At 35.1% G+C, this 18,463-nt stretch overlaps 1 protein-coding gene and 1 long non-coding RNA gene across 5 annotated transcripts in view; one reads left to right on the forward strand and one right to left on the reverse strand.

Moving 5' to 3' along the window:
• The window catches only part of LOC118149758 (uncharacterized), a 94,710-nt gene extending 83,855 nt beyond the window's left edge, over positions 1-10,855 (reverse strand). The window contains exons 1-2 of the long non-coding RNA XR_004737454.3: positions 10,712-10,855; positions 10,455-10,575 (exon numbers count right to left, since the gene is read on the reverse strand). This is a non-coding gene — a long non-coding RNA (uncharacterized LOC118149758). The remainder of the gene's footprint in view (positions 1-10,454; positions 10,576-10,711) is intronic.
• CNTNAP4 (contactin associated protein family member 4) overlaps positions 10,794-18,463 on the forward strand; it is a 288,212-nt gene continuing 280,542 nt past the window's right edge. For all 4 annotated transcript variants that reach the window (XM_002761181.6, XM_078358379.1, XM_078358378.1 and 1 more), the window contains exon 1: positions 10,794-11,152. In XM_002761181.6, coding sequence (XP_002761227.1) covers positions 11,068-11,152 — 85 coding nt within the window. In that variant the 5' untranslated portion in view covers positions 10,794-11,067. The remainder of the gene's footprint in view (positions 11,153-18,463) is intronic.

Consider the following 18,463-nt stretch of genomic DNA (forward strand, 5'->3'; position numbering starts at 1 on the left):
ATATAGGCAAGAAAAAATAGCTTATTTAATAACGATGCCAGTAATTTTGGCAATACATAATGTTATGAGATATTTTCCAGAGAATCCATGAGTTTTATAAAATTTCCCTTCATGTGTTTAATCAAATTAGCAGAATCATTGTGTAAAAGTGCAATTTGTTCAAGAATGTGAAGCTTTATGATTTACATATACATCCTTTTGGGGAGACCCTATGACACCGTGATTTTCTTGAAAATGAGTCAATTGAAGAGAAGGTGCCTTTGAAGCTATATACTCAAGATCTAAAGTCCTTGAAAAATTGCTAAATTCTAACTATATATAACCATACAGGTATATGTATTCTGTATCTATCTCTTTATAACACATATATCATAAATAATGTCTATGACTTATCAGAAGCAAGATGTTAAGAAAAAGCACAATCATATGAAATAGATTAAGTAATAATCTTAATCTGATAGAGGATCTGTATTCATTGGTATTCAAATGAAGATCTTCATGCAGGAAAATTTCAACTTTCTTTATTTAACCTGGACATTCAATGGAGTAAATAATTTTGCAAGGACTTTGTAGTTGAAAAAGGTTCACATCAAATACTAGGTCTTATTCATTCTTTTGAACTATTTTTTGTACATTCTTTCAAACTATTTTTCAACTATCTCTGCCTCCTCCCCACCCTCCCACTACCCTTTGTGGGTATTTTTTTTTTTAAATAAAGAGAGCACAAATATAACTGATTTCAATAATATAATCTTTTACTGTAAAAATTGATCTAGGATAACATCATCCAAAAATATAGCAAATATGCTACAGAAATTTGGAAGGACCATATCAAATATTCTACCACAGTGCTGTGTAGCAAATATCATACCTATGATATGTGTTTTAAAATCTTAGGCTGAGTATATTAAATCTGTCTACATTTGAGTTCAACTTTTTTAGCCTATAAATAAGTGAGATCATGTAATGTTTATTTGCCTTTTTATGCTTAACTTATTTCACTGAACATACTGCCCTTCCGATTTATTCAGGTTGTCACAAATAACAGCATTTTCTTCTTTTTAAAGGCCAAATAGTATTCCACTGTGTATATAAATCACGTTTTAAAAATCTACTCATTTGTTGATGGTCACTTTGGTGACTGACCGCTTTGATTCTGTGTCTTGGTTGCTGTGAATTTTGCTATGATGAGCATGGAAGTAAACCCTAATTTGTTTCAGAGGACTATTGTCTATCGATTACTTCCTAGTAAGTTACCCTGCATACAATCTTTCACTTTCATTTACCACCTTGTTGTATCAACATACACCACCAAAATATTATCTGTGAGCAGTCTAGGTGGTTTATTTTGCTAAATTCAATATTTATCCATAAAGAGCAAAGAGACATTTTTTCCTCTTTTGAGACTTTATGACCTAAATTTTATTTTTATTTTTTATTTTCTTATTTTTTTTAAGACAAAGTTTCACCATGTTGGTCAGGCTGGTCTTGAACTCCTGACCTCAGCTGATCCGCCTGCTTGGTCTCCAAAGTGCTTGGATTACAGGCATAAGCCACCACGCCTGGGCCCTAAAATTTTAATGTACATGATTTCAGTAAGATTGGAAGGAAATTTGCTACTAAATGTATTTTATGAATAAATTAGGTACTGAAACATGGGCATATTGTAAACATGTTAGCCAGCTTTAAAGGCTTCTGGTGTACCACTTTCTGCTTTGAAGAAAATGTTCTACATCTGCTTTATTTAATATGATAGCTACTGGCCACATGTATTATTATCAAGCACTTTAAATATGGCCAGTGTGAGTGAGCAATTGACTCTAATTTTAATAAGGGTAGTAGCTACCATATTGAATAGTTGGTCAAGATGAAATGATTTCATGCATATATCTACTTTACATGGCTTACTCCCAAGCCTCTAACTGGGAAGTGCTCAGATAGTACACATAAAGTGAGCTAGCCTTTTTAAAAGACAAGTGAACTCTATAATTGCTCTCTATCCCTTTTCCTGCTACTGTAAACATGGCCCTATTGCCATTTTTGCAAAAGTAACAACCAATTTTACTTGTAAGAGATTAACCCCAGCTATCCTCACTCTTAAAACAGTAGTTTTCTACCTGAGAGTTGGAGAATTGCTCCCTTAAGGCACATCAGCTGACAGGCATGAAACCTGCTGTGTGTTGTGGATCTGAAGATCTAGGTGGTAGGTGGATTTGATTTCCCTGGACCTGCCCGAGGCCAAAATTGTTTCTGATTCATTATTCTGAGAAATGGAAATATTCCATGAGGCAGTCTAAAGTTCTAAAAAATAAATGCTGGTAGATATATAAAATTTTCATAGTCCCCATCTACTGAATTCTTTGTTTTGTCTAGTAACTGTGTTCCCTGAAGCTTAAATCAGTTCACTATAAAGACATCACAAATCTAAGCATGATATTTTCTAACACTATGCATTCCTACTGGGATAAGCTTTTTCTACCAGGGAAGTAAAATTCTGAATGTTGTTGCTACCAGGTTTGATGGAGACAAAACTGTATAGGAGGCAAACCCATCTTTGACACCTTAATTATCCCTTTCTTCATAATCCCATTCCCCCTCACCACACTATGCTTTCTGCTTTTTAAATTTTTCTTTTCCGTTCAACCCTCTTGCATCAGATAATCTTCGCCTTCTCATAAATCATGGCTGGTTCCTAGCAAAATGGCTGAAAATCTTGAGGTTCAGAGGTGGGTGATCTAATCTCCCCTTTTTAGTATGCTTGAATTTTAAGCATATTGTTATCTCTGTTTAAGGGGTTAAGTGTTTTGTCTAAATGTATTTAAATGCTAAATGTATTTAAAATCTTTGGGTGAAATCAGTGATTTATTTTCTCACTCTTGAAATCTCACTCCAATTTTATGTATGCATTCTTTTTATGTGTTAAACCCTGATTTAGTGTCAGACTTACTTTTCTATACCAAAGAAGACATCTAAATCAAGAATAATCATATACAGAAATATAGTTGTCAATGAATATTGATGTTATGATGTCTCATAATATTAAATTAGAGATGAGAGTACTCATATCGTACATACCTTACAGAAATATTAAAGCACCTTGTTTTTAAAAAGAAAAATTATTTTCTAATTATTTTGAAAAAAAATTTAAACTCTATGTTCTCCTCTTTTAACTTCCCATTGCTCAGAGGTAGTTAACCAATTTTTATTCAGGGAAATAATTTATACAGAATACTCTTCATATCATTCCCTGTTCATCCCATGGATAATAGAAGTATACAAAACCATCATTTAAAAAATACTTTCACAATAGCAAAGACCTGGAATCAACCCAAATGCCCACTGATAATAGACTGGATTGGAAAAATGTGGCACATATACACCATGGAATATTATGCAGCAATCAGAAATGATGAGTTTGTGTCGTTTGTAGGGACATGGATGAATCTGGAGAACATCATCCTCAGCAAACTGACACAAGAACAGAAAATGAAACACCGCATATTCTCACTCATAGGTGGGTGATGAAAAATGAGAACACATGGACACAGAAAGGGGAGTACTAAACACTGGGGTCTATTGGGGGGAAAAGGGGAGGGCCAGTGGGAGGGGGAGGTGGGGAGGGATAGCCTGGGGAGAAATGCCAAATGTAGGTGAAGGGGAGAAGAAAAGAAAGCACACTGCCATGTGTGTACCTACGCAACTGTCTTGCATGCTCTGCTCATGTACCCCAAAACCTATAATCCAATAAAAAAAAATAAATAAATAAATAAAAAAAATACTTTCACCCAATATAGAAGAACAGGGATCAGAGTTATTGTTTTAATTGAAACAAGCAAACTAAAAAGACAAAATTGTATAAAATAATGAGTTTTAAGATATTAGGTTTCAAGTGACAAAGTATAATCATCCCTGAAAGATGAGAACCAATGTGATCTTTCTCATTGCCTTATCTTACTGCCTGTAGAAAGTTTCCAGGCCATGGTATAGGGTGGTAAAAGGGTTGGGGAGATGGGTCTGTGACTTTGGAAGATGAAGGCTTCTTCCTTCACAGAAGAGAGTACAAGAGACAAGAGAATTCACAGGAGTGAGTATAAGAGAGTAGATAATTGCAAAGAGAGAGAAACTTACACATCTGTGTAATGTTCCTCTTGAGTACTCAGCAGAATACTAATCAGCACGTGTGTGTGAAGAAACTATCTGAGACCAGGAACAAACATTAAAAACTATTAGAGGGATAATTGCATCACTGCACTCTAGCCTGAGTGATAGAGCAAGACCCTGTTTCTAAAATAAATGAACAAACAAACAATTAGAAGGAAGAGGTTTATTACTCTCATAGGGCTGGGAGTAGTGCTTATTTCTATTAGCCAGACAAGAAAAACACATAATTCATAGGACATTGGATAGAATACTCAGGAAAGTCTTGCCTCAGTAAAGAGAAATAATTAGCCCTAGGGCAAGAACTACTTCATACTCACCTGAAAAAAATTATAAAAGCACGACTTAAATGAATCAAATTATTTTTAAGTAACTTAACTGCAGCCTAGAACAAAACTCAGAATATTTGCAGGGATACAACAATCTAGCAACCAATAATGTAAATTATACATAATGTCTAGCATCCAATTATAGATTGCCAGGCATGCAAAAAAGCAAGAGGTATTACAATTAAAGTGAGAAGGAAAAGGTTTCATGAGAACTACTTGAACAATTACATGCCAACAGATTGGAAAACCTAGAAGAAACGGGTAAATTTTTCTAAACATACAACCTGTCAAGACTGAATCATGAAGAAATAAAATATTTGAACAGACCTTTACCTAGTAAGAAGATTGAAGCAGTAAGCAAACACCTCCCAACCTAAGAAAAGCCCGGGACCAGATGGTCCACTGGAGAACTCTATCAGACATTTGAAGAAGAGTTAACACCAATCTCCCTCAAGCTCTCCCAAAGAATTGAAGAGGAAGAAAACTTCCAAACTCATTTTATGAGGGCAGCATTATCCCGGTATCCAAACCAGACAAAGACATAACAAGAAAAGTAAACTATAGACTAATATCTTTGATGAATATTGATGCAAAAATCCTCAGCAGAATACTAGCAAACTGATTGAATAGCACATTAAAAAATTCCATAACCAAGTGGAATATATGTCTGGCATAAAAGGATGTTTCAAAATGTGAAAATCAATTAATATTGTACATCATAGTAACAGAATGAAGAGAAAAAACCCACATGATCATCTAAATTGATGCAGAAAAACTACTTGACAAAATTCAATACCCTCTCATGATAAATATACTCAACAAACTAGAAATAGAAGGAAACTACCTCAACATAATAAAATCTGTATATAAAAAGTTCACAACTAACATCCTAATCAATGGAGAAAGACTGAAAGTTGTTCTTCTAAGATCATGAACAAGACAAAGAGGTCCACTTTCACCACTACTATTCACCATAGTACTGGAAGTCCTAACCAGAGCAATTAGACAAGAAAAAGAAATAAAACGCATCCAAAGTAAATGATTTTAACAAAGTTGCAGAATATAAAATCAACACACAAAATAAGCAATATTTCTATACATTAACAGTGACCAGTTCAAAAAAGAAGTTAAGATGTTACTATAACATCAAAGAGGATAAAATAACTAGCAATAAAATTAACCAAGGAAGTGAAAGAGTCATGCACTAAAAAACCATCAAACATTGCTAAAAGAAATAAAAGAATGCACAAACAAAGAGAAAGATATCCTGTGCTTGTGGATTGGAAAGTTAATGTTAGAATATCGATATTACTCAAAGTAATCTACAGATTAAATGAAATTTTTATCAAAATGCAAGTGACATTTTTTTCATAAATTAAAAAAATTGAAATTTATATAGAATCTCAAGGGACTCTGAATAATCAAAACAATCTTGAAAACAAACTAAATTGGAGATCTCGATCCTCCTTTCAAAACATATCATGAAGCAGCAATAGTTAAGTTTACTGTGGCACTAGCATAAAGACAGACATATAAACCAATGGAACAGAATGCAGAGCTGAGAAATGAACTCTGGTGTATACTACCTAATGTGTATACTTCAACAAGGTGTATACTTCAACAAGGGTGCCAGTTCACACAGTGGAGGAAAAGGAGTCTCTTCAACAAATGATGTAGGAAAAGTGGATAGTTGCATGCAAAAGAACGAAGTTTGAGCTTTATCTTACGTCACAGACAAAAATTAACTCAAAATGAGTAAAGACCTAGACATAAGACCTAAAACTATAATCCCCCTAGAAGAAAGCATAAATGACACTGAACTTGGCAATGATTCATTGGCTATGAAATAAAAAACAAAAAGGTAACTAAACAAAAACAGACAAATGGGACTACATCAAACTCCATAAAAGGAAACAGCAAGTTAAAAAATCAACCTATAAAATAAAAAAAGATATTTGTAAGTCATATCTTACAAGAGGTTAATATCTAGAATATATTAAAAATTTCTATAATTCAACAATACCAAAAACAACCGGATTTAAAGATGAACAAAGAACTTAATAAATAATTCTCAAAAGAATACATAAGAATGGCCAAAGAGCATGTGAAAAGACGCGCAACGTAAGTCTTCAAATACAAATCAAAACCACAATGCGATATCATCTTATAGCCATCAGTGTGGCCACTATCAAAAGACTAGAAAACAAGCTTGAATAAGAATATAGAGAAATTGAAGCATGTGCACTGGTGGTAAAAATGTAAAATAATTCAGCTGTTATAAAAAATAGTATAAAGCTTCCCCTAAAATTAAAAATGAATGATCCAGCAATCCCACTTCTGGTACATATCTAAAATAATTCAAAGCATTATCTTACAGGAATACATGCACACTCATGTTCTTTGTAGCATTACTCACTATAGTCAAGAGGTGAAAGGATTCCAAATGTCGGCAGACAGATGAATGAATAAAGAAAATATGGCATATACATACAATGGAATATGATGTAGTCTTAAAAAGAAGGAAACCCTGTCACATCTTACTCTATGGATGAACACTGAGGACATCATGCTAAGCGAAGTCAGTCAGTCACAAAAGGATAAATACCATATAATTTCGGTCATATGAAGCATCGGAAGCAGTCAAAATCAGAGACCTAATGTAGAAAGGTGGTTGCCAAGGGCTGCAGGAGGGGAAGGAGGAGAGGGAATTAATGTTTACTGGGGATAAAGTTCCATTTTTAGAGATTCATTGCACAACAATGTGAATATACTTATCACTACTAAACTACTTAAAAATGATTGTGATGGTAAGTTTAATGCACTTTTCTTTAACTGCAATAGAAAATGAAGGTAAAAGTACAATGTCTAAAAAATATCCATTTCATTTTGAGGATATAAAGACAAATTAAACAATGTAAAAGAAATGAAATGATTACCCAGGTTTGAAATGAAAAGATCACTGTACAAAACAATTGTTAGATGAATAAAGGAAACAAAAACATTGTATGTTAATTTCTTTCCCGTCTTTTGATGCCATGTAGTTCCACCATGCTCTGTTCGTCCTTTTGTGGTCTAAACTATAGTTAGGGATCCTCAGTGGACCACTGTGGTGGGACATACAGTTCTCTGGCAAGTTGTACCAAAAAATAATTCAAAGCCTGATTTTATGAATTTCAACATTTTGACCTGATTTACATTGCTTTTGTCGGGCTGGGTGTGACCTATAGTATGGACATGCCAGATGTTAAAACCAAGACCTTTTCTTAATTTGTGGAAAATATAACCAAAATGCAGACACAGGGAGAAGCAATTTAAGGAATGTGAATCAGCAGTACAGGTGTGCAAAATTAGGTCTCCATACTTTTCTGACTTTTCCTTCGATTTTCTGATGTTAAACACCATCCTGGTGGGAATGGAGAAATGAAGCACAAGTCAGTAGGTCTTGGAGACCAATCCTTTTCTGCCGCCAGTGGGTCATTTCTCACTGTAAGCTGTAATTCCTCTGCTCACTGATTTCTTATCTGTGCTATGTGAGTTGTAGTGATATAATTATTACAAAAGAAACATTGATCATGTGCCTCCTAGGCATGTTTCTTTTATAAGACATCATCTTAACCATGAGGTTGATACTTTACTCATCCTTGGTCACAGATGAGGAAATTAAGGATCAAGGATTATTATCCTGATGGAGCTTACCCACGGTCATGCAGCTGGTGGGTGGTAGACACTGAACCTGGGCTCCTGAGCTCTGACATTGCCTGCTTAAACCATTTCTCTGTACAGTTCTAATGCAGAGATCTAAAGCTGGGAAATAAGTGAGAGCCCACTAAGCACAAGGCATTCAATAGTTGTCATACATTATATCACAATAACCCTTCAGTCGTGCTTCTCCTATTTGGTTATAAAACAAGTAAACCAAAGGTCAGCGTCATTGCGTCATTTAATTAAAACAACAGTGGAAGCTGAATTTGTATCAAGGCCTCTCTGTTTACCACGTCTCAAGCACTCTGTTTCACTTGTCTGTGCAACTCTCTACCCCTCTGCAGCCATCAGACAGAGACAGGTTTTGCAGTGACTTGAAGCTCAGGTCTTCTATTGAGTGCCAACCTCCAACTCGTTCTATTACTGTAGCTCATTGATATGGAAAAATCTGCCATTATTGGTTACTATAATAATTTATACTTTGTCCCAAAGAAGTTATTATTGTTATAAAATGTTTATTTTTCATTTTTGATATGTATTATTATCCAGTTAAAATGCATTCCCTGATTTGTTTTATGAGGACAATTAACTAATATTTTAACAACGAGACAACTTTTTTCTTCTGGAGAGCTCAAAACTGTCCCATAGACAAAGTGATATTTCCTTCAAAGGACTGATATAATTATTTAATTAGATAACAAAAGGCAAAAAGTATGTGTTCAATAAAATTTAATCCCCTTCAATAATTAGTTAACATAAACTGTCAATTTATATCTGCTTTTACTTAGCATAGGATTGAAAAAATAAAATCAGGAATGCAGGTCTAGGAACACAGAATAAACAATCAAGCCATGACCTTTATTTTATTTATTTATTTATTGAGACGAAGTCTCACTCTGTTGCCCAGGCTGGAGTGCAGTGGTGCAATCTCAGTTCACTGCAACCTCCACCTCCCAGTTTCAAGTGAATTCTCCTGCCTCAGCCTCCAGAGTAGTTGGGATTACAGGTACCTGCTACCACACTCTGGTAATTTTTGTGTTTTTAGTAGAGATGGGGTCTCACCATGTTGGCCAGGCTGATCTCGAACTCCTGACCTCAAGTGATTCCCCCCACCTTGGTCTCCCAAAGTGTTTGCTTTGTTTTCCTTGGGCCTAAGTTTTTTGCTGCCACTGATAAGGGTCATAAAGGAGGTATACCCTGATTTAGGGGCAATAAGTCATGTAAAGAACGGTGAAACTGGAGTCCAAAAAAAAAAAAAAAAAAAACAAGTCCAGTCTTCAGCATTAACTTACTAACTCTATGACCTCTTTGACTCATTTATAGTCCCTGTTCTTGTTTTCTCTTGTAAAATAGGAAAAGAAAAACTATCCATTCTGCTTTGTTTGCAGGCATGAGCCAAATAAGTACGTTTAGTTTTTATGGGTATTTCTGTCATTTCCCCACTCTTTCATCATTCCATAAGAAAATGTTGTTAAAGGCTTATGTATCTTCCAGTTTGTAATTACCAAGAGGTGCTTGAGAACTCCAGGATTTCCATTTCTATAAAATCTAGCACATTATCAGTAAAACCTCTTGACATTTATTTTAAATAGATTATTTTTCTGCTTTGAACCATGTGACATGCTTCTTGTTATGTGTTAGTAACTCCATTATTTAGACATTTTAAAATTCCATTCAAGAAATAGTTGTATCCATGGACCAGCCATTCAAAGAGCAATTTTTCTTTAGTCATTGATCTTTCGAATTCAACTTTACTCCTCTCTCCTTTAAGCCACTTGAATTACATTATCACATTGCTCAGTGTTGGCGTGAGTGTGTATGCGTGTGTGTATGTGTAAGGGGGGTCCCTTTCTTCAGTATTCCATTATTTGCTACTTTGGGCCTTTTTGGAAATGTTATTAAAATTTTTGATTATAGAATGCTACTGCATAGTCACAGCATGATTCATTTGTCAAAATAATTCTAGTCAAAATGTTTCATTTGTGGATTTGTACACCTGAAGGATTAAAATAAGAAATGTTAATTTCTTGCCGACTATAACCAGATAATTTTAAATATCTGCCAAGCAGGAATGTCTGTTCCCATGTGAGGAATTTCCATAATAAAATCCTGGCACCCTCGCTGAAGAGTATAGTTGTATAGAAACAGAGAAAAACAACAGCAAGTTATTTTCCCCGAGGACGGTTTTAGCTACAATTTCCCAATGCTGCTTGGTTATTTCTGTCTTATTTTATGCTTTTGTTTTGAAACATAATGCAATTTTACCTGGATGCACTCCCGGATAATCAGGAATAGCTCAGTATGTTGCCTGGCTCTGCCAAATGCAGGATCTCCAGAAAATCAGAAGGCTCCACCGCCTGGTCCCTTCCCCCACCCACACCTCCAGCTGGGAGAAAAGGGTTAAGGATTATTGGAAAAAAGAGGAGAAGGGAGGGAGCCCCAAGGAGGCCCACGAGCGGGAGGCCGCACCTCCGGGAGCGGCGGAGCTCCGAGCCCTGTTGTGTGTTTGGAAGGAAGGATACTGCTGCCAATTTCTGGGACCGCTGCTGCGAGGAGTGGGCGTGGCCTCGGCGATGTGGATGCTTGTTAGGAAAGATGCTGAGTGCTTTTCAGTGAGGAGTCAGGGCGGTGTGTGTGTGTGAGAGAGAGACAGAAGAGAGAGAGAGAGAGAGAGAAGGGGAGAGAGAGACGGAGAGCAAGAGAAGAGAGGGAGGAGGGAAGGAGAAAAAACGGAGGGAGGTGAAGAGGAAGGGAGGGAGAGAGACAGAGACCTAGAGGGGCTGAAGACCCAGACAGAGCTGGGAGAGCGACTGAGAACAGGACTGGAGCGCTCCGAGAGCCTCTCAAGATCTTTTGGGGGAGCCCAATAGATGTGAACATGGGATCTGTCACGGGAGCTGTCCTCAAGATGCTACTTCTGTTATCTACTCAAAATTGGAACAGAGTCGAAGCTGGGAATTCCTGTAAGTATACCGCAAATGATTTAAAACTTGCAGGGGGGCTCTCTGCAAAACTTTGATTCTGTTGTTTTGGTGATGATGATTTGCAGCTGGGATTGCTGCAAAGCATATTGCTGTAAACGAAGCATCACTTAAAAATCTTGCCAATGTGACCGGTTAACACTTGTCTCTCCTCTGGATCTGGTCAAAATAGGCAAAGTGTCATTTCTCTTTTTGTCTACTTGCAGAATCTTACCCTCTGGTCTTTGAATATTCATTGAGAATGTCCAAGTTCTAGTAAAACATGAAATTAACATCTTATCTTGGGAATAGCCTGTGAATGTCTTGATTTCTTCCTCTTTAAGGAACTACTGAATTTTATTGGAATTATGTCTAACAGGAAAACAACCATCAGACTTTACATTATGCTGCATTGGCTTAGATTTCTGAAGTTTGCAATTGGGCAGACCAGTAGCTGGCTGCATCTTTAAAATGATGCAGGCTAATAACTGAAATGTACTGCAGACTTGAGGAGCACCAGCTCTGGCAGAGGCAAATCTCAGTATTAAAAGCTGTGCCCTCGCTGCTATGAGAATGAGACTTAGCACTCTCCTGAAAGAGGGGCCTCTTCCTACATTTTGCTTAAAGGAAAATTGGTCAGGTGATCTTTCAAAAGTAGGATTATTTCATGGTTGAGTGTTTAACTACAAAAATTTGTAATTGAATGTTCTGATGAAATACAATGCATTCAGGGAAGATTGAAACCTTATTTACAGTTGAGATATCATCCAGAATAATTTGGCAGACTCCCTTTGACCACTCTTCATTAAAGATAGAAAAAGTTTTAAAAGTTACCTTTGGCTTAAATTTTTTAAATGGGAGATTTTCCCCCTCCTGATGAATGACAAACAAGTTTGGCAAATACAACTTTTTATTTTTTCTTGGATTTTAAAGTAAAACTTATTTGCTTTTCAAGAAAGGGCTAGGAGGCCTGTCGAGGAATTTATGGTGCTGCTGTATCATCAGATTCAGATTTGGGGAACAGAAGCAGTCATCAGGCATTTGCTGTGGCACATCACTTGACTATACTAAAGAGCTCTGATGTGGGAAAAACATTACAAATTCATGGGCACAAATCAAATGTCGGCTCATGGAGCCTGGCTCCCGCGATTTCATGTTTCCATTCAGAATGAGCTCATTTAATGTCACAGGGCATCCATCACTCTGAAAGAAGGGAACTTCACTGCAGGTGCTGCACATTGGATTCAACTTTAGTTTGAATGTTGTGATAATCTCATGAATCAGTAAATTGTGTATAATTTCACCAGTCAAAACCTTGGAATCTTATAACGGTAGCATTTGACAAACATTTCGACATACATGCAAATAACGACAAGACAAATGCCCACACACAAATGGAAGTTGTGTAGAAAAGGCATAAGTAATTCATCTTCCAACCACTAAAGTTCAACTAAAAAGAAATGCACTAGAGGTCACTCTTACAATGTAAAGCACATCACCCCAAGCATTCTTCCCTCAAGAAAAGCAGAGCTTAAATCTGGCCTCTACTCAGTTCAGTCTTTCATTAGACTGCCTGTAGTTGGGTTTATAATATACTAATCTAATTAATCGGGCTGCTGGTTGTTTATGTTTGTTTTCTTGAAGCTGAATAAAAAGTGTAGGATGTACATCAACATTAAATAGCTTTCTTTTGCAATATATCTTCTTAGAAAAGAAAAGATGCTTACAAAGATCTGAGGAGAGTTTAATATTTATGACTGCTTGGCTCTGGTTGGATCCCCCACTGAAACTTAACATTTCTGTGCTGGTTCTATATTCTTTCAGCCTTGGTGTGTTTAGGAAGTAATCTAATGCTCTTTTAAACATCTTATGAACTTGCAAAACCTATACAATTTCTCATTATAAGGAACATTTAAAGTTGGAGTTCTTGGTTACCATACATGTGGCATTGACTGTTGACTTCAAGTGTCAAAAATAAAATGAAATGAAATGACCTTCTATAATTAAAGTTGCACTTAGTAATTTCTTGTGAATATTTTCACAGTATGATTTGCAGCAGTATGTGTAAAAGAAAATATTTCATTTCTCAATTTTTATTTCATTTTTCAATATTTAAGAAGCATTTTCTTTTTGGAAGAAGTAAGATCTACTTGTACCAAGCCATGCTGTAAAGCCCTTCATATGTTTCATCTTTTTTGAAAGAACAAGTGTATGTATGTTTTCCAGCAAGATTGGGAATTTAGTGTAAGACAAGCCACTGTCAACCAGCATATGTATTTTTAAAGTATTATGATAACTCCAGTAATTCTTCTGGACAAGACTATATTAACAGAAAGTGAATCAGTCTTGAATACCAATAGTAAAATCAGAACGAACTGAATATAAATGAATAAAATTAAAGGCCTATCTCTCAAGTGACCACCAAGACCTTTCCCCTTTATTTACATCTGATGAATCAGGAGCAAATCTGTCATCTACAGAGTCAGCCAAGGTTGCCAATTTGAAAGCTTTCATGGGACAGAACTCTGCCAAACCAGTACAGCTCAGGGATTAGGTGCACTTTAATTTGAATGTTAATTGCTCCAATTAATCAGCAGGGAAATTTTACATTAGAGGGATTCTGTTCAAAGACAAACATATATATTCACATATATGTATATGTGCTCATTTTTATATAGGTATATGTGTATATAAATATCTATAAACTGCTAGACTCATATGCTTGCATATTTTTGGTGGCCCTGTTAAGTTCTTATCTGTCTAAAGATGAAATACGTTCAATGAACCGTATTCTCTACCTACTTGTACCCTGTCTGACATTTCAAGAGCAGTGAACTATTCATAACTTTTTTTCCTTTGTTCTCATCAAGATGAGCTTTTTGAATTATATTGAAGTGTCCCTTTCATCAAAGTTTAGAGATGGATGTAGAAGGGCATACTCTTTGAGAAGCCGCCCTGGCTATTCTTGGTTTCTTTGCTTGCTACTAAGAGACATGCACTAAGAATGAAATATTTCTCTATTTTTTAATTGTTCTTATAAATCCAGTTTTTGAACATTAAGATGTGGTTGAGGAAGGGGCCAACTCACCAGAAAAGAAGGAATGGGTGCAGTAGTAAGACTGAAAAGAGTTTCCTTTTATTTTTACACTTGCAGATCATGTGAGAGAGGCTCTCTAGCCTCTGATATACTGAACCCTGCTCTTGAGAATAATTAATGCTCACCAGTGACTTAACTAGAAGTTAACATCTCACTGTGTTCTTTCTTTTCTCTGATGGAAATAAAGGCCATATCTAATATCTACCCTAAGAAGAATAGATGAAGGCAAGTTGCCTGAGTAGATAGATGATCACTCATGTAGGCCCTGGAAGACAGCGGGACAGATTCTCACATTGTTAAAACTCAACCTTGTAATTCTTTCTAGAAGCTCCTTTCTTTTCTCCCCCTCCCCAAAATTTATTTATATAGCAAAAAATAAATAGCATACAATAGTAAAGTACAGATAAAATATGATTCTATGATGCAATGCATAAATGTCTAGCCCTTATAAATATCAGCATGTACTTTGACTCACTTTTCTAATAGCAATGGTAGTTTATTTTCATTTATTCAGTTCATTTTCTCCACTTCTTATTACATGTATCTCAACAATATCTGATAATGGCAGTCTCTATCTCTGGAGATAACATAACTCATGGGCCAACATGGAGATCAAGCATAACTTTCACATAATACCCGCTACTTACTCTATGCAATAAATATTATAGTCTTCTAAAATTAATTTTGGAACTTATATCATGTATAAACAATTTCTGTATTGGAGCTAATCAGTATATCAAGATTAAATTGACTTTTGTTAAGGAAAATTGATTAATAGAATGGTGTAACATCTATTTTAAGATAATAAAATATTTAACTCGGGTTGGTTAACTCTGGCCCAATAGGCTAAATCTGACCTGCTTCCTGTTTTTGTAAGATCCATGGGCTAGAATGGTTCTTCCATTTTTAGCTGAAAAAAATTAAAAGAAGAATTCTTCCTGGCAAAAATAATTATATGAAATTCAAATTTTAGTCCTCCACTTATTAGTAAACCTGTATGACAAAAATTTCTACTCAAATATTAGTATTATATTTTGAATTTTAGCAATTAAATTTTATTGAGATTCTTTACCCTCTTGTTATGTAACTGCTTACATAGCATTCTTTACTCTCTGGCACTTTATATAAACAGTTAGTTGACCCTGGTTTGAATAACATACAGTAAAATGATAAGGCATGGAAAGTGTATAAATTATACTTCTATGATAAAATTTAGTCTTAATTATTTAGCATGCAAATATATACTTGCAGAGTTGTGGTACTGAATGCAATGCAATTGCTGCCAGGAACGGTGACAGAGGATGTCTTCAAGTTAATGTCTTTCTTATATGTTTCTTCCTAAAGCCTTTATTGTTAAAAAACCTTGGTATTTCAGTGGGTATAAATTATTTGTGAAATTCCCACAGTTATATCTCAAGTAATCTTGTTAGTATAAGATGTTCAGTGAAGTATGTAAGTAGTATAAGTTCAATGAACTATATTGGTAATTGCAACTTAGATATTTTCAACAAAAATTCTATTATTTTACACTTTCATGAATATAAAATATTCCACTCTACTTTAATCAGAAACTTACATTTGGAATCAAGATCAGGCAAGGAGTGTTTTTGATAGAAGAGTATTTTTACTCCTGTGACTTTTAAAGAAGCAGCTTTCTAAAAATTCTGAAATTGGCCAACTTTCCAGAATAAACGGAAAAATAGATTTTCATTTAAGCACTTCCCACTAAGAGCTCATGATATTTAAGCAAGTGCTTTTCACTTACCCATATCAATATAATGTGTAAATGACTTATATATTTAAAGTTATATTTACTTTAGATTTCCATGAACTGATCTTTGGCTCCATTTTACTTACACTACACTCTTTGCTACAGTTTTTAAAAAAGTTAAGTTAAAAATATGATGGAGCATCATATTTAAAAACTCATTTTCACTGACATTACTATTTCTTTGTAGCAATCTTTTTGAAAACAAATGACCACTTGTTAAAATAGTTTATTTTTTTGTAGTATTGTTTTTGATGATTCAGCTTTAAATGTAGATTTCTAAGTCTCATCAAAAGACCAATTTAAAAAAAAAAAAAACCCAAAAAACTAAGATGGTCTCAAAGAACTTAACTATAATGTGACACTCTGAGTGTCAAAGAGATTGTGATGAGATTCGTGTTCATTTACTGTAAATAGACAGCGATTAGGGATAATGACATTGACATTATATGGCTTTGATTTTTTTTAACAATAGAATATCAGCTCTGCTCTACAAATACCCATTTTTCTCATTTTAATGCTGTGTTTAGAATTTAAATCTCTTCTACCTCAGATTAATCAATATTGAGGCCTTAATATTGTTCACTAATGAATCATATGACCTTTAGGTTGCCAGTTAATCCTAGATTGTTTAAGAAATCATTCTATTGTAAAGACATATGCACAATCTATGTTTATTACAGCACTCTTCACAATTGCAAAGACATGGAATCAACCTAAATGCCCATCAGTGATAGAATGGATAAAGAAAATGTGGTACATATACACCATGTAATACTATGTAGTCATAACACAGAATGAGATCACATCCTTTATAGTGCCATGGATGGTGCTGGAGGCCATTATCCTTAGTAAACTAATAAGGGAGCAGAAAACCAAATACTGCATGTTCTCACTTATAAGTGGGAGCTAAATGATGAGAACACTTGGACATGTGGAGGGGAACAACACACACTGGGGCCTTTCGGAGGATGGAGGGTGGGAGGAGAGAGAGGATCAGGAGTAATAACTAATGGGTACTAGGCTTAATACCTGGATGATGAAATAATCTATACAACAATCCCCTATGACACAAGTTTACCTATATAACAAACCTGCACTTGTACCCCTGAACTTAAAATAAAAGTTAAACAAACAAAAGAAGTCCTTCACTATCCTTTTAAAATTATTTTCTTTTTGTTCTCACTGACTGAAAGTTTACAGAATGATCTAGCTTGTGGAAACAGTAGGCAGAGTAAGAAAAATGTATCCAACATTGTTATGTGCATGTCTGGACTGGTAGTTGAATATTTCTTATGAAATATTAAATCATGCAGACTTTGACTTGGTCTCTTCAATGCTCTAGTGTTTAAATTATTGTTTATAGGTTATTTTTCATTTCATTGATGCAATAATTTTGCCCTCAACTTTATTATTTATCTATACTCATTGAAATCATATTTTCCAAGTTAACTAGTATGATACGGAAGGGTTGACCTGTCACAAATATGTGCTTAGATTGATGTCTCCTATATTGTTGCTATGATGTTCCTATGTTGTTGGTGGTGGTGGTATGCATATTATTTTCTCTTTTCTTTTCTTTTTCTTTCTTTTTTTTTTTTTTTTTGGGGATGAAGTCTCACTCAGTCATGAAGGCTGGAGTGCAATGGCACAGTCTTGGCTCACTGCAACCTCTGTCTCCCAGGTTCGAGTGATTCTCTTGCCTCAGCCTCCTGAGTAGCTGGGATTACAGGTGCATGCCACCATGCCTAGCTAATTTTTGTATTTTTAGTAGAGTCAGGGTTTCACCATGTTGTTCATGCTGGTCTCGAACTCCTGACCTCATGATCTGCCTGCCTTGGCCTCCCAAAGTGCTGGAATTATAGGCATGAGCCACCATGCCTGGCCACAAATTCTTATAAAATGTAGGGATGGTTGTTTTCATGGGTATTTCAGTTAGGAATATTTAGGAATACTCTTTAACAGATTTTTAAGAACAGGTCTTGAGTTGTAGCATCGAATGCTAATATCAGTTTGATTTTGATCACTTTAAAAAGAAAAATCTCAGAATGAGAAAGAAATGACCCAAATTGCTTGCAGACAAAAATTATAGAGTTTTGAAGTCCCAGTAATTAGCTGAAAACACGAAAGTGAAATAATTTACCCTTAAGATTAACAATGGAATTGGAAGGCCTTGGGTCTTAAAAACAGGGTTTAAACTCTTGAGAAATAATAGTTTACCCATAATTTTAAGTTCCAACAAATTGTATTTCTAAATAACACAAATGTTCATTGACTGTTCAATTGTCTTATATTTTGGGGGAAATTTTCGTTTAAGAGTTTAACATTTAAATTTCTTCCATGAGCTCTTAAGCTATAATTGTCTGTGTATTTCAACTAGATTTACATGATTGTATGTATATGTATGCATTTATTTGACTTTTGAAATTGGCTTTCCTTGTTTTTAATC

This window comes from Callithrix jacchus, chromosome 20 (assembly GCF_049354715.1).
Source record: "Callithrix jacchus isolate 240 chromosome 20, calJac240_pri, whole genome shotgun sequence".
NCBI lineage: Eukaryota > Metazoa > Chordata > Mammalia > Primates > Cebidae > Callithrix > Callithrix jacchus.